Genomic DNA, 15,171 nt, shown 5'->3' with positions numbered 1-15,171 from the left:
CTTTTGCTTTTATAGTACCGTATTTTCCGGACTATAAGGTGCATCGGACTATAATGCGCACCTTTTTAATGAATGGCCCATTTTAAAACTTTGTCCTTATATAAGGCGCATCGGACTATAAGGTGCAGTGTCGGCTTTTGAGAAAATTTTACGTTTTTTTTAGGTGCGCCTTATAGTCCGGAAAATACGGTACTGTTGACAAACTTGCTTTAAATTTTGCAATCGCGGAAAACGAGCCCCAAGTCATTACTTTTGCTTGCTAAACTGAGGCCTCATAAGTCACTGCGTCGCTTGTGACCGTGCTAAGGAAGTTAAAAAAAAAAAAGATGGCAGCATAAAGGTGGGAGTCAGGACAGATGAGTATGGCAGCGACGCTAATGCGAGCACTACGTGTGAAACCTCAGTCTGGGTGAGCTTCCTGATTAAACAATGATTTATAGGCCCGCTGGAGCCTCGCTGCAATCCGGCCCTGCAATGAGATTCTTTCTCGTGCCGGTGAAACATCTCAGGAGCATTTCCTGACTGGACAATGTGTGGTTCAGTAGCAGTTAGCGTTTAATGCTATCATGATGGCGCTAGCGTCATGTGGATGCCAATTTGTCTTCCTCACAGGCAAGGCTGGTTGGCTTCCTGGGATAAAGATGTGTTTTGGGATGTGAAATGGAAGCTTTTGACTCAATCAAGCAGAAGCACCATGATGAATAATTAAATTTGTAGTCATTTTAAAAAGGTTAGTTTTCTGGTGTCATGAAAATTCGCAATTAGCATATAATGTGGGCTTTTTTTGGAGCTAAAAAAATATATACTAGTGACATTCCTAATTAGCGCCGCACTCGGTCGAGGAGTCTTTCAGGTGGCTTCAAACGCCGTGGCGGCATCAAGTTGAACTTTGCTAGGAGGAAGATTTCAGCAATTAATTGACGAAATGTTTTTGTCTTAGTGTGGACCTCGTGCATTCTCCATTTGAGTCCTAGCCATGTTTATTTTTCATGCTTCTGTCTCAAACCATCTATCTGCACATCGAAGTGTTGGAATGGATATGGTCTTTGTCGGAATACAGAAAATTGAATAATTTATTTGTCAAAATATATTGAGACCCAAGTGCTGTTACCATGACTGCGGGAGAAGCGGCAAAGAAAGCATGATCTCAAGCTTTAAAATAAAAAAAGAAAATGATGCTCCAGATCCATTATTCTATGGGTTGCCATGGCCACCGCCAAGCAAACCCCCCCACCACCACCACCCTCCAGATAAGAACATCCATTGATGCTCGATTCCTGCGGGATGACAACAGTGCGGGTGAAAGCAAATGAGATGTAGCGCCGCACCGGGAAAGATTTAAATGTAAATTATGATTGCGGTAAAAATTCAGAGCAGCCTACAAAAAAATATATATATTTCTCATTCTTCACCAATAGATTATCTTGCAGGATATAGATTCATTGTCCTCTTGGTAATATAATTAGGTAAATAAAGGGATACATTTACCAGTAATTAACCTTGAGTGGCTGATCTTCATCATTATGCAGCATCTGAACAGCATACTTAGCGAGTTAATTATTCACAAACTTTCTTTACAAATGTGTCCCTGCTTAACATTCCTGATCCAGATGCAAACTTTTCAAAACTTTTTAAAGGTGTAAACAAATGACATACTTTCATGTATTTATAAAAGCAACCACACAACTTTGCCTGAATGTCCATTAGCTTAATGCTAACACATAATGAGAGACGCCATAGGCAGGCTAACCAAAATAGCCTTTTGCATACTTTTAAAATAGTTGAACTCAAGTGTTGGAGGAACACAAATAGAAAATATGACAATACTCATGGGTATATATTCTTTATCCTCTGCATAGAATGACTAATATCAACTGAATTGAAGCAAACAATGCCACATATAAAGTTTAATTTCTTGACATTCTATTTGATGATGTCATGGACTACATCATGATTGTGACAGAAATGTGAAGGATCACATGACAAAATCTGATGCCTTGTTCCTGTTTGGTTTGTGTTCCAATTGACTTAATGAGCATTGATGGGCGGAGTCTCCTCATTGATGGGCGGAGTCTCCTTGTTGCACACCTGCTGACCAGGTGTGGTGGAATGGAGATTTCAGACTATTCCAACTGTTCATGTCCATTTGTCGTCCACTTGCTGCTTCCATTTTAAGGTAAGTGCAGCTGCTTCCAGTTGTTTCTTGCTGTGTATTTTGATTGAATGTTTGTTTTTTGGCGATGGCGCCATCCACGCCCTTTTGGCTATATTGTGGCATTTTTTATTGTTGTTGCATTGTTTGTTGCATTTGTTCAGTCACGTTGGATATGGTCCCTTGGGGATTGGGTTCGGGGCTTTAACCTTCACTCAGGCTACTTGGAAAGTGCTGTCAAGGCAAACAGCAGGATCATTGCAGATCTTTTTCTTTTTTTTTGACGGGGACATTGAGATGCTCAGCGGACAGCAGCGAGCGATGCTGTTTGCCCGGCTTGTGGTCCCCTATTGTGAGGAGACAAAAGTAAGCGATGCAAAAAGAAGCGCTTTTTGATTTAAACAGATCGGGCTAAATGTCAGCAGCAATTAGCTAACAGTGAGGTAGCGAGGTAGCCTGCTGTGTCTGTGGCCTTTGAGCGGTGCTTGACTTTTTGCACTTGTTGCATAGATAAGAAAAAGAAGATGGAAAAAAGCAGCAGGAACTATTTGGCTTCACTATTATTCGTCTCAGTGTGTAGTCCTTATTGTCTGTTTGTGTGTTATTGGAACCTGCATAGCTGAACAAGTGGTCATGTATAAAATATATTCTCAAAAAATTGGACTGAACTTGAGCATGGACGTCAAAAAAATCAATTTGCACTGACAGCACTTTTTAACTCATTCACTACCATTGACGGCTATAGACGTCAAAGATCTATTTTGACTAGGCTGGCAGTGAATGAGTAAAATAATGTTGTGTCCCCAACAAGGCTTTTGTCTTTGTCTTTTAAAATGACAACACAATGCATCCAGACATGATTACGCATGCAACAAATCGGCAGCGGCGTTTTATCCAAACGCTTAATTTCAAATTAATCCCACTAGCGACGTGATTACAGGAAAGCACCGTCGTGGTGTTCTCTGCAGGATTTAGCTGAAAGTTAATTTACTTTGGCGCGCCGTCACGCCGCTGTTCATTTGCAAAGCGACTCCCTTTGCGTCCCCCCCCCACCCCCAGCACGTAAATGTCAGACAGTTACACTCCACCATTAATGAAATCATTTGGTCGTTTGGAGTCAGTGCGTCTCGTGTTTCGTTTAAGCCTCGTGAGGAAACGGGTTTGGCCTGAAGGAACCCAGATGAACATATTAAATCATCCGTTTGTTTTCTTCACACCGCTGAAGATGGATAGGAAAACTCTCCTTATTAAATAATGTCCTCTGATACTGCATCGTGTTTCGCTACAAAGAAATAACTCTGTCAGAACGAGATAAATTGGCTTTATCTATGAGGCAATTTCAAAGTCAGTGGAGCGTCATAAATGTCCACAATAGCCCAATTAAGAAAAAAGTTGTCCAAGAAAAAATGACTTATCATGTATTACGAAAACACATTTTAGCTGCAATTGCTCATTGAAAGAACTCATTTTACCTCAAATAATGGGAATAATTTGTTCCGGGGTCAAATTGTGGACATGAAAAAGCTGCATAGGTATTTTTTTTTTGTAGGCACCAATGTCAGTTTTGTATTACACCCGATTAGTAACTACAGACCCGATGTGAATTTCGAGAATTGCCATTTTTGCTTCCATATTTGTGAAGGAAGATCTGCTGCTAGTTGCGCCTGTTGACACATTTCGACTGTAAACTTTGTGAGGCTCGTCATCTGTCAGATGCAAAGAAGAAGCAGCACCGAAGCGCAGCGACACATAATTTAGTTGTATAATGTCACTGGTTTTTTTTTTTTTTTTTTTTTTTGCTGAGTGTGCAGAAAATCGCTGTCAGCTCTCAGTGTTGAGGGCCTCGCTGAGATCCTCTAATCGCCGCAATAGCAAGAAAGTTTTGAAATATTCTTGAAGGTGTTTCATTTCCACAGGGGGGCCTGGCAAGGTTGCTGATTCTCGTCGGTTGATTTGAATTTAAAGAGGACTGATTTATGGTGAATTACCAAGGGAGTGGATTCTCTGGAAGCAGCTGGCGCTTTAGCGGCGATTAAGTGGATGTGAATATGGTGCACAAGCAAGCACGACGAGACGGATTTGGGATGGGTACGCATAGTGGACGTACAGTAAGGTGTTTTTGTGATTTGCATAAGAGCGGAACAAAGAGGCTGGGGTGTGTGTGTGTGTGTGTGTGTGTGTGTGAATGCAGAGAGAAATGGAAGCAAGTGTGAAGACAGGCTGAGAGTGCCTCTCAAGCAACACTGGCGCTCATCAATATGCACATAATTGCTCTTCAGCTTCAGCAAGTCCCACCGGCTGTTAATTGTTTTGTGCAGCTCTATTATGGAGACCACTTTAAGCTACTTTAAGCTTGACCATCTCTGAGCGAACAGGATCAGAAATGCTGAGATGTACGCAAACTTTATATCACTGGATGGCAACAGTGTTTGTTTAGCATAGTTCGGTCGTGTTTAACTTTGAAGTACAATATGTTTGTAATTAGTCTTGGAGCTGTTCACTTTTCAATATTTAGATTTTTTTTTTTTAGTGTGCAATGGTGCAAAGAATTATTTTTCATTCTTATATATTGAGAAACTGTGTTGGCTTCCAAAGGCAATGTTATTTTGGAGTTAATATTTTAATTTCAAAAAGGAATACAAATTAACAGATATTTTTTCCCTGCACAAAACAAGCCCAAAAATTGACTTGTCATCTTGACCCATCATGGTTGATTCTGACTCAACCAGAAATAATTTTCACCCCAGTTAGGGGTCGCCAGTGCAAGTCCCTAGTGTGATGTTTGGCACAGTTGGATGCACAAATTGAATCAGTGCCTCAACATTTTGTCCAAATAAAAAAAAAAAATACTTTGTGCTCACTTGAGATGCATCACTTGACCAGCATCTCTCCTGTGGTGACGTCAGAGGGTTGTGGAAGTATGCATAAGTGAGTGAGCATCACCAGAAGAAGCACTTCCAGGACTACAATGAAGGAGGAAGGTGGACTTCTGTGGACTTGGAGCGTCCAGTTTTACTGGGATTCTTTTTAAGACACTCCAGTGGACCACACATTTGCAGCACAGGAGTGGAGGAGGAGGAGGATGGTGATGATGAAGATGAGCTGTCGGAGGACGGGTCCAATGGAGCGTCATGCAGAACCTTGAGCCCCCATGGAGACATGGCACAGCGGTTCCTCTCGTCCGCCTTCATGCTGACCGTCTCGCTGTCGTGCACCTACCTGTGTTACACGATCATCTTCGGCCGCACCACCGTTATCTCGGGCCGGGCGTACGAGGGGAACCGATGCCCGCCGAACCCCAACGCGGCCGGGAAGAAACTTCTCGCCCAGTCGGAGCAGTGTGCCCGGCTGCGGGGGGTCCGCGCTGCCGCTGCAGCAGCCCAGCCCGGCGCGGCCGGATCTCCTCTTCTTCCTCCCTCTCCTCCGTCTCGCTGGATGAGGAACGCAAGTTTGGCGCAAAGATACGGCAATAAAAAACTCCCAGGCGTCTTAATAGTGGGAGTGAAGAAAGGAGGAACCAGGGCGGTGCTGGAGTTCATTCGGATCCATCCAGATGTGCGCGCGCTCGGAACCGAGCCGCATTTTTTCGACCGCAACTATGACCGAGGACTGGACTGGTACAGGTGGGTAAGACCAAGACAACTTTTTAGCGTTTAAATATTCATTTGCTTTATGTTTAAATTTGTGACGAATACATTTATTCGTCGCAAATTTGCATAGATTATTACAAGTGCGTACTTTTGTTCCTTTGCTCAACATACTGTAATGCTGCGTTTGGGAAAACCTGGGAAATTGGTGCGCCTTACAGTCGAGATTTCTATTTGGGAAGTCCGTGTCTTGGAATGTTGACACATTTGACGTCAGTTTACAAGGAAAATAGAACAGAAAACAATTTGGGTGGAATAGAATTGATAAGAATAAAACAGATCTTTTATTGTCATTGTATGCTGCACGAAAATGGTGTGCAAATCCAAGTGTGTTAGAATAAAAAAATAGAATTAAAAAATGAATCATAAAGCTATGAATTATGCAGTATGAATCGCAGAAAGGCACAATAATGTTCTGTGTAAAAGTTGCATAAAATAATTATATCAATTATGTACGCCACTGTGAATTTTCAGTAAGTCCAACGCCCCTGAAGTTGTTGCTGCATTTAAGAAAATTGGGAAAAAGCCACTTTTGTACCAAATTTGTTTTGACCAGCCCATGACATCATATCCACAGTAAAGTAAAACCTCAATTCATGCACAATTTTGAATTGATCCTATTAAATGTGAAACATCGATGCCCATATGCATATTTCTTGTTGAACTCGTCTCTCTCTCTCTCTCTCTCTCTCTCTCTCTCTCTCTCTCTCTCTCTCTCTCTCTCTCTCTCTCTCTCTGAACAGTGGAATGAGACTCTGGCGCAGGGGCGTTCAAAAGGGGGGGGGGGGGGATGCAAAGCATTGGTAGTCGCCCCGTTGACCGATGGGCATAAAGTATGAAAAGTATCCATATATTTAGTTTTAAAGTTTAATACTACCCCTCTAACATGCTTTAAACACATTTTTTCTTAAAAAAATTAACACTAAAAACTACTTTTTGATACATTTCTTTTTCCACTTTCTCACTGCTCGATTTGTGAACTTAAACAGTTATGAAAAATATTTTCTCTGACACACCGCAGCTAGCTTAATGCTAACATACTGTAAAATGGGAAATGTAGAATGCAGGCTAAAGGAAATTTGATCTTACAATAATTCTAAATCTAAAACATAAATTCTGTTTGTGGGAACATGTGATGGTCCCAGTCCTCACTTCTCCCGAGTTTTGTGAATTTGTCAGCATTCACAAGTTTTGAAGGAACTGCATTTTATTTTTGTTAGTCACTCGCCGAGCATGTTTACAATTCCGAGTGAAGACCGTCAGCCGCATATGAGTGCGCAGACTACAAACAACTGCGCTCAAACATTCTGAGCGTCATGTTTCATTATGTTTGACGCTCGGAAGTGTGTGTGCTAGCCAGTCTTCTGGAAAATGTACCACAGAGCAACATGAACAAGTGAAATGTTGAAGGCTAGAGTGGTGATGTTTATGCAAAAAAAAAAAAAATCTGTGACAGCCATCAGGAGTCCAAATGAATCGTTGGGCAAGTGACGTGTTTGTGGTTTGACGGCGTTGTCTACTCAAATCCGTTTTAATTGACACTTTAATTTCAGAGCCTCTCAGCATCTCTGCTTGATGAATGACTCGCTTAATCAATTACCAAAAAATGTCAGCCTTTGATTTTCTCAACTGCAAATTCTTTTTCTTTTGATTTCCTTCTTGACCTCTACTGTACTGACTCAATACACATTAATCACGGTATGATTCATTGCAATCACATTGTAGCTCACTCCAGTTACAATAAAACTCTCTTTATAACATCGTGGTTCACTTCAATCATATCTGTGTTCACGGTAACATTCACTCATTTATAATAAAATACGACTCACTCCAATAACAATATGAACCACCTCAATTGCAGTACAATTTATTTGAATCACGAGTGATTCAGCTCAATCCCGATACAGTTAATAGTCTAATTTGATTCACTGCCGTTATGATGTGATATGATTCACTCATAATACGATTCACTACAAATACAAAACAATTCTTGTCCAAACGATTCCCTGCAGTCACGCCACAGTTCATGGCAGTAGTGATACGATTCATTTGGCGAACGATACAACTCAGTTGCGATATGATTCACTCCAGTTTTTACGATTCAGTTCAATCATGATTCGATTCGTGATCATAGTTCGCTCTACTTACAATTCAATTCGTTCCCAATATGGTTCACTGCAATCACGATACATTTCACGACACTTATGATGAAATACGATTCACTCCAATTGTAATATAAGATGAATCACTTCAGTTGCTGTTCACTGTAAATACAGCACAATTCACTTCAGTTATGATAGAGTCAAATCAATTCAAATGAGATGACATTTTCCTCCACTTCTATGACATGATACGCTCCAATTATGATATAACAAGAGCATCATGTCTTTGATTACACCTACTTCACCTTTGCTCACCGCTCTGGTTAATGATGCCAAATCATGATGTAATGTGCACTTCACCTGAACGAGAACCATCCCACTTTCTGTCCGTCAAGCTTTTTTGGACGACTCCCCCCGCCAGATCTCCCTGCCTCCCCGAGCCAATTAACAGGGACCCCGGTGAGAATTTGTTGCCGTGGTCCAGGCTCATACAAGTTTTTTTTTCCAGAGTGAAATCAATACAACTGAGCGAGAGACACCCTTTAAAGTCTCAGCGTTGTAGTTTGATATTTGGTTTTAGAAAATTTGACCAAATGTGATTGTTTGAATTTTACGAGTTTGACTCAGTTATGCCGTTACGATTTGATGCGGAATGTGCCGCTCAGGCCGATACATTGCCCGATTCTCATTTTTGGTGCCGGCTGTTAACGTGACAGCATTTAAAATGGCTTCGATTCAGAGTCTTATTGCTCAAGGAGAGTAAATGTCAGTCATTTCCCTCTGCGCTGCAAACCATGAATAATTGTTATTCCAAAGTAAAGGCCTCCGGTTGAAAAAGGAGCATTTCAAGGTCAAGTGTGTTGTGCTGCTTTTTGGGTGCTACTTTTTCCTTTCCCTTTTTTTTTTTTAGTCTGAGCTGAACCTTCCACAGTAGCAAAGTCTTGCATTTGATTCATGACCGGATGTCTTTACAGCTCTAATTTTAGAGTAATACTTTAATAATGGAGCAGTTCTCGACTTGCTATCTGTCATATCGGGAAAAGAGGAAGATGCCTCTTTGTCTTTTTTTTTTTCCCCCTCCCTTTTACGAGGTGCAGCAACTGAGACTTAATGAGAATCACTCAAGTTGAAGACATTTCCCCTCCGTGTTCAAGCTTAGTTTTATTCCGTTCACGCTGTGTCAGATTTTTGGGGCATTTTGGGACAAATGGGACGTGATTCCGACTCCATTTGGACTGCCTGAGTGTTAAAAAACTGTGACATCTGTATTTTCCTGGTGGGCACTTGTGTCGTTCTCAGTTTTTGGTAGACATGGCTGCATAACTTCAAGTATTCATGCCAAAAAAAAAAATAAAAAAAACCAATGACATCCCTTAAGACCTTGCCCTAGATTTGACTACTTAGTAGTTGAAGATCTCGAGAGACTGGACAGCCTTGATTTTGTTGCTGCAGGCCTGCATATTGTTTAATGGGCATCATTATTATTACTTACGCAGATAAATAGTTGTTGTCCAGAAAGAGACAAAGGATATTATTTCCATTTTGATTCAACACAAAAGAATCTGGGGGACAATTTGTCCACACACTCGTGTTATCAGTTACTTTTTTGCAACAGACTTGTCCTTGTCCTTTTTTTTGGTGTGATTCTTGTTTAATCATCTGAACGATCCCCAAAGCCTTCTGATTGGTGTCTTTTTAGTTTTGAAAGTTTAGTTACAAAAGTTAATCTGAAAATAATACATTTACAAAGCTAATGCTAGCAGTCCCTCTCAATTTACTTATGTGTTAGCATTAAGCTAGCAGGGCTTTCAAATCATTTTTAATATGCTAACTTTATTTGTATGTGAACGTGTTTTGTTTAAAATTCTCTTAGAAAGATAGATAAGATTTTTTTATTTTATATTTGTCCATGGAGGTATGTCCCAATATATTTGTCAACAGTGTATGTACTAATTAGCCAAACAATCGCCATGTTGTTGCTTGTTATTCCAGTGATGCTGCACTCTGCGGCGGTACCGCAGCATAGGAGGGAGTCCTTGCTACTTTGAATTAAAAGACATGGGTGTTGTCTTCCTCCGTAACGATGTAGCGGTGTCCCAACGGGAAACGAGCGTGAACCCCGAGACCTCGCGCTTCGCTAGCGCACCCGCAGCAAGCTAGATAAATCGTGGAGCGACACAGCCGCCGGGCCCTCTCCGAGGTCGCTTTAGTAGTGAGCGCTCATTAAGTGAGGGAGCAGCAGGCGCTGTGTGTTCCGCTCTTGACCCAAAGTACCTGTAGAAGAACCTTCTCCAAGGCCACATGTTGTTATTTGCTACTTCTCGCTTAGCGTTGAATCAAACTCGGTAGAGGTGAGCAGTTCTCTGCTGGTCTACGTCAAGGTCCTTCGAATCTGCTGGTAACTTTTAGCAACGGCGTTTCGAGTTTAACCAATCAGATTTTAAATTTTCCTTAAAATAGTGTCAGTACCACCCGGTTGGCCTTTCACCCCGTGTTAGCTGAGGATAAGCAGATAAGACGCTGTACGATGTATCGTAAATTGGAACATTGCACTGAGTTTCGATTCTGAGAGAAGGGAATGATATCACTCAACTATTAAGGACAGAACATCTTGGATTGCTTTTTTTCCCCCCCTGACTCACAAGGTCAAACAAAGTGTGGATTCACACAAACAAGACTCACACACTTGCACAAATCCAATGCCAGAGGTGAATTAACGTATTTGAAGGCATTACATTGTGTACCTGATGAGATGTGCGGTGTGGTCTCCAAGTAAACATGCCTCCCTTTCTAACAGATTGTCCAATTCTCATTAAATGCAACACACATAGTGAAGAGAGAACACATTGTAAAAAATAATGCCACTATTAACAACCCTCCCATCTAATGGCTCACTCAATGGAAACGATTAATTATTGATAATACTTGATGTCCAAATGTATAGTATCTCATTAACAATTTAACACTAATTAAAATTTTTAAGCAGGTGAGTATACTGTACGCAATTACGGCACCGTTCGAGCGTTTTGGAGCTTCTGTCTGTGTTAACAGTATCGAACGCATTGTCCTCACCTTGCTCGGGTTCATTTTCTCAGAGTCATTAAAATGTCACCGCAGAGCCTCCTAATGCATCTTGACTTAAACTTTAATTCACCGTGTGTGTGCGTGTGTGATATTAATATATTATATATGTATGTGTGTATAAATATATATATGTATATGAAATACCAGTGCAGCACAATATGGCAGTGTGTTCCTAAACAACCTGTCAGTGTTGCACTATTTAAAGACACCACCATCTGCGACCTTTCACACCGTCAGCCCTATTGTGTGTGCGCCTTGACAGCTCGCAGCAGACACCTTCCACACCCCGGTTGCAATCGTCACCAAAAACGTGATCTGTGAAAAAAGGCCCGCGAGTTGCCGTTTGTTCTGGAAAAAAAAGGACTGCGTTCTCATGAAAGATTAATTGTTTGCTCTCTGGCCCCGAGGCTCCGGGGCCCCCGACGACTCGGAATGAATAAAGCAGAACGGATCGATAGCGGTGAGACTTAGAGGTAACCTATGGCTGGAGTTTGAAAGGTTAGCTCTTAATCGAAGCCTGCCCACACTCATAATGAAGAAATGTCATCTTTAATCATCCGCACGTTGAAGTACAGCGCTGTGAGAAATTGCGAAACAAATCTTTGGCGCGTTCTGGTGCCGGGAGCCGACCTATTACTTTTACAGTGATTACAACCTGATGTCGTTCAAAGTCGTCATGTTTCGGTATTTGTCATTTACAGTATGTACTGTATCCTATTCAAAAAGTTTGGGCTGATTGAATTTCAGGTTTTGTTCTGTTTCCCCCTCAAGGGGCCTCATGCCACGAACTTTGGAAAGTCAGATCACATTGGAGAAGACCCCCAGCTACTTTGTCACCAGGGAGGCACCCCGCCGCATCTCCAGCATGTCCCAACAGATCAAGCTGATCGTGGTGGTACGCAACCCAGTCACCCGAGCCATCTCGGACTACACGCAGACTCTGTCCAAGAAGCCCGACATCCCCACTTTTGAGGAGCTAGCCTTTAAGAACCGGAGCCTGGGCGTGGTGGACACATCGTGGAACGCCATCCGCATCGGCATGTACATCCTGCACCTGGAGAACTGGCTACGCTACTTCCGCCTCACGCAGATGCATTTTGTCAGCGGCGAACGGCTCATCACGGACCCGGCGGGCGAGATGGGCCGCGTTCAGGACTTCCTGGGACTCAAGCGGATCATCTCGGACAAGCACTTCTACTTCAACAGGACCAAGGGCTTCCCGTGTCTGAAGAAGCCGGAGAGCAGCGGGCAGCCTCGATGCTTGGGCAAGTCCAAAGGCAGGACTCACGTCCAAATCGAGCAGGAGGTCATCGAACAGCTGCAGGAGTTTTATAGACCATTCAACGTCAAGTTCTTCGAAACGGTCGGACAGGACTTCAAGTGGGATTGAACACAAAAACCAGACTTGGGTCCTTGAAACTTTGGCTTGGAACTACTTTAAGGAAGCTGCTTGACAAAATGAACTCATCCAAAGACTGGATTCGTCACGGACATAGCAGGAAGTTGTAAAAAAAAACGAAGGCTTGGAATATTTATGGAAGACACTTGAAAAAAATAGACATGACGGTATTCACAGGAATCATTTTGAACCACACCTTGAGATTGAATGTGTGATGTACAAACACAAAGGTTCTATGCGCTTAAATACAAATATTATTTTTGAATTTCAGCTCCAAAAGCCCTGAAAACTTCAAGGAAGACAAATGTTGACAAAACTGGGCTGATCTCGTCGCAAAATCAGACGGTATTTTGTGGTAACAGTATCGAACCACGGGATCGAAAACGTCAACAAACGAGAACTTGGATGTGTTCAGATCCAAATACTTTGTTCCTGAAAACTTTATGGAAGATGCTTGAGGCGTTTTTGGATGGACCACCCGGCACGTTTTCACCAAGTGGTTGTATCCCCCAAAATCGGAAATATAAAAATAATCGGGTGGTGCTACACATTTAATCAATCGGTTGACGATCACCCAAACCCTTGGTGAAAATATTGTTTAAGGTGTTGATTATCTAAAAAAAAAAAAAAAATCCCCAAATCAAATCAAGTGTAGTTGCCCCACGCATGTAAATCACATGAATAAATTATCGAAGAAGCTGCATTAATTCTTCAAGGCCTCTGTCGTGTTAGCGCTTCACGCCCATGCGAACGGCGCCGCTTAAATATTCATAAGCTCCGATTGCTTTCCGACGCGCTCGGAATGCACCCGTGCTTTTTCCTGTCGGTGCATCAACAACCCAAAAATAAAACGATTTTGTCGATTAGTAAATCTATCTAAATGAAAGCAAGACAAAAAAATTAATATTTGCTGTTTACCGGAATTTTGAATTCCTACTTGATGCTTCAGTGACTGATTGATTATGTCGCGGTGTCTGTCCGCCGATATCAATTGAATCGGACACAAAATGGGCTGAGTAGTTTGTCTCCACTATACATATCGATCGGCCAAAAATTCTCATTTCGATTTTTCTCCTTTTTAACTTTTTGATTGACAGGTCAATCGCGTTAGGCGTCTGTGTCTCGCCCAGCCGTCAGCGGCAGACACGTCGTGTTTGGCAACTTTATCTCGCCTCGGTTAATTATATTTTTCCCCTCACGTCTCCCTGCCAACCTCAGAAAGCTGGAGGCTTTATGATATTACACTCGCAAAGTTTGGCTGATGTGATACTTTCCATTTGACAAGTGATAAAAACCTGCTCGGCACAACAATTTTGTTGCAATCTTGTATGCTCGTGGTTTTCATTTGCTTATTAATCCGAGTATTGGTTTGTCATGTAATCACAGACGAGATATATGCAAGTGAGACTTCCAGTAATGAATGCAGAAGCTCTGTGATGACCGCTTGGAGGAAAGGCGATCAGCGAGATGATAGTCCAACTTGTCACGACATCCTCTCAGGTTTTAGCATTTCCATTATGACTTTTCTTCTTCTCCTTCTAGAGAAAATGGGTTCAATCCAGACGCTGTCGCCGTTCCCTGTCAGTCAGTGTTGACCTCAGGATTAACATATTCATGTTTCGCGATTTCTCCGTGGAATTATTGCAGCTCAAAATCTACAGTGAGGTACAAACTAATGAGATCCGATGCCAGGAATGTTTTAGTCATGATTATTATTCTGGTTGCAGTTTGAAGTGGTGAAGAAATTTCTCTCTATATATATATTATAAATTAATAGAGCAGATTCGTCTCCTGTTTGAACTCATTACATTTCTGACAACTTGGCACACTTCAAACGGCAGCAAAAATGAAACAAAGAAAAGACGGCTCGAGAGAAAAGTCCCGTGTCTCGTCATGCGTTCGGCAGAGACGACTGGACAGCAACAAAAGGATGTAAGCGTAACTCACGATAAGTTGTGCAGTGTTGAAATTGATTTTATTAAAGATTTTTATAACATTTAAAACAGGACAGTTTTGGTGATGGAGTGACTCAGGGATCCTAACCCAGCCCTTAAATCTTTTGGGATCGTTAAAATAGCATTTGGGGGCTGGGGCTAAAACAATTAGTTTACAATTTTTGCAAATATGGTGAACATGCAGTCATGGAAAAAAAATATTCGACCACCTCAAGGACCCCTACCTGAAATTCCAGGGATCACACCATCCTTAATTCATAAGCATCCATGATAGATGAAAGAGACTAAATTGCAAATATATTTGAACGTTTAATGTAGGCTGAGCATGGTGTCCAAGTTCAATCATTTGGAGGATTCATTTTCAAAAAGGCGGTTCAGCAGCTTTAATACACAGTTGATTTCAATCAGCGCTCTTGTGTTGTCAAAGGGACCAACTCAAGTATGAATTTGTTGCCACTCATTGGGATGAAAGATGAATCATTGGGCCCAGCCAAAACAGCCGCTCTTAAACTGGAGCTCGTCGCTGCAAAAGTGTTGGGGTGTTTTTATTTTTATGGCTAAAGGCACTTCAAGGGCCTCATCAAATCGTGTCGACACTTGGGGAAAAAAAGCTGTTTTGGGTTTTGAAGAGCTGCGTGAAGTTTGTTTTTTATGCGAGATTCATATTGCTTTGAAAGTCAATTCAAGGTTTTCGTCGGAGAGTATCGAAGATGAGCGGTTCCTCGACGTAATGGCGAGGTCGTGGAGTTTGCCTGTCTTCAAATTTGGAATTCAGACACATTGACTCTCTGTACAGCTGTCGGATAGAAGGGACATGAAACACGCCTATGTG

At 41.9% G+C, this 15,171-nt stretch overlaps 1 protein-coding gene across 1 annotated transcript; it reads left to right on the top strand.

Moving 5' to 3' along the window:
* Positions 1-5,032: 5,032 nt before the first annotated feature.
* On the top strand, positions 5,033-13,087 carry hs3st2 (heparan sulfate (glucosamine) 3-O-sulfotransferase 2). Its single transcript, XM_088358097.1, has 2 exons — positions 5,033-5,775; positions 11,757-13,087. Exons 1-2 carry the CDS (start codon positions 5,312-5,314, stop codon positions 12,373-12,375), a joined length of 1,083 nt encoding a protein of 360 aa, XP_088214223.1. The 5' UTR covers positions 5,033-5,311; the 3' UTR covers positions 12,376-13,087.
* The last annotated feature ends 2,084 nt before the right edge of the window (positions 13,088-15,171 follow it).

The sequence above is a fragment of the Syngnathus floridae genome, chromosome 17, assembly GCF_059516105.1.
Source record: "Syngnathus floridae isolate MCC-2025c chromosome 17, RoL_Sflo_1.0, whole genome shotgun sequence".
Lineage (NCBI taxonomy): Eukaryota > Metazoa > Chordata > Actinopteri > Syngnathiformes > Syngnathidae > Syngnathus > Syngnathus floridae.
Note: the sequence above shows the minus strand (reverse complement) of the source record. Positions and strands in the feature narration are given on the sequence as shown.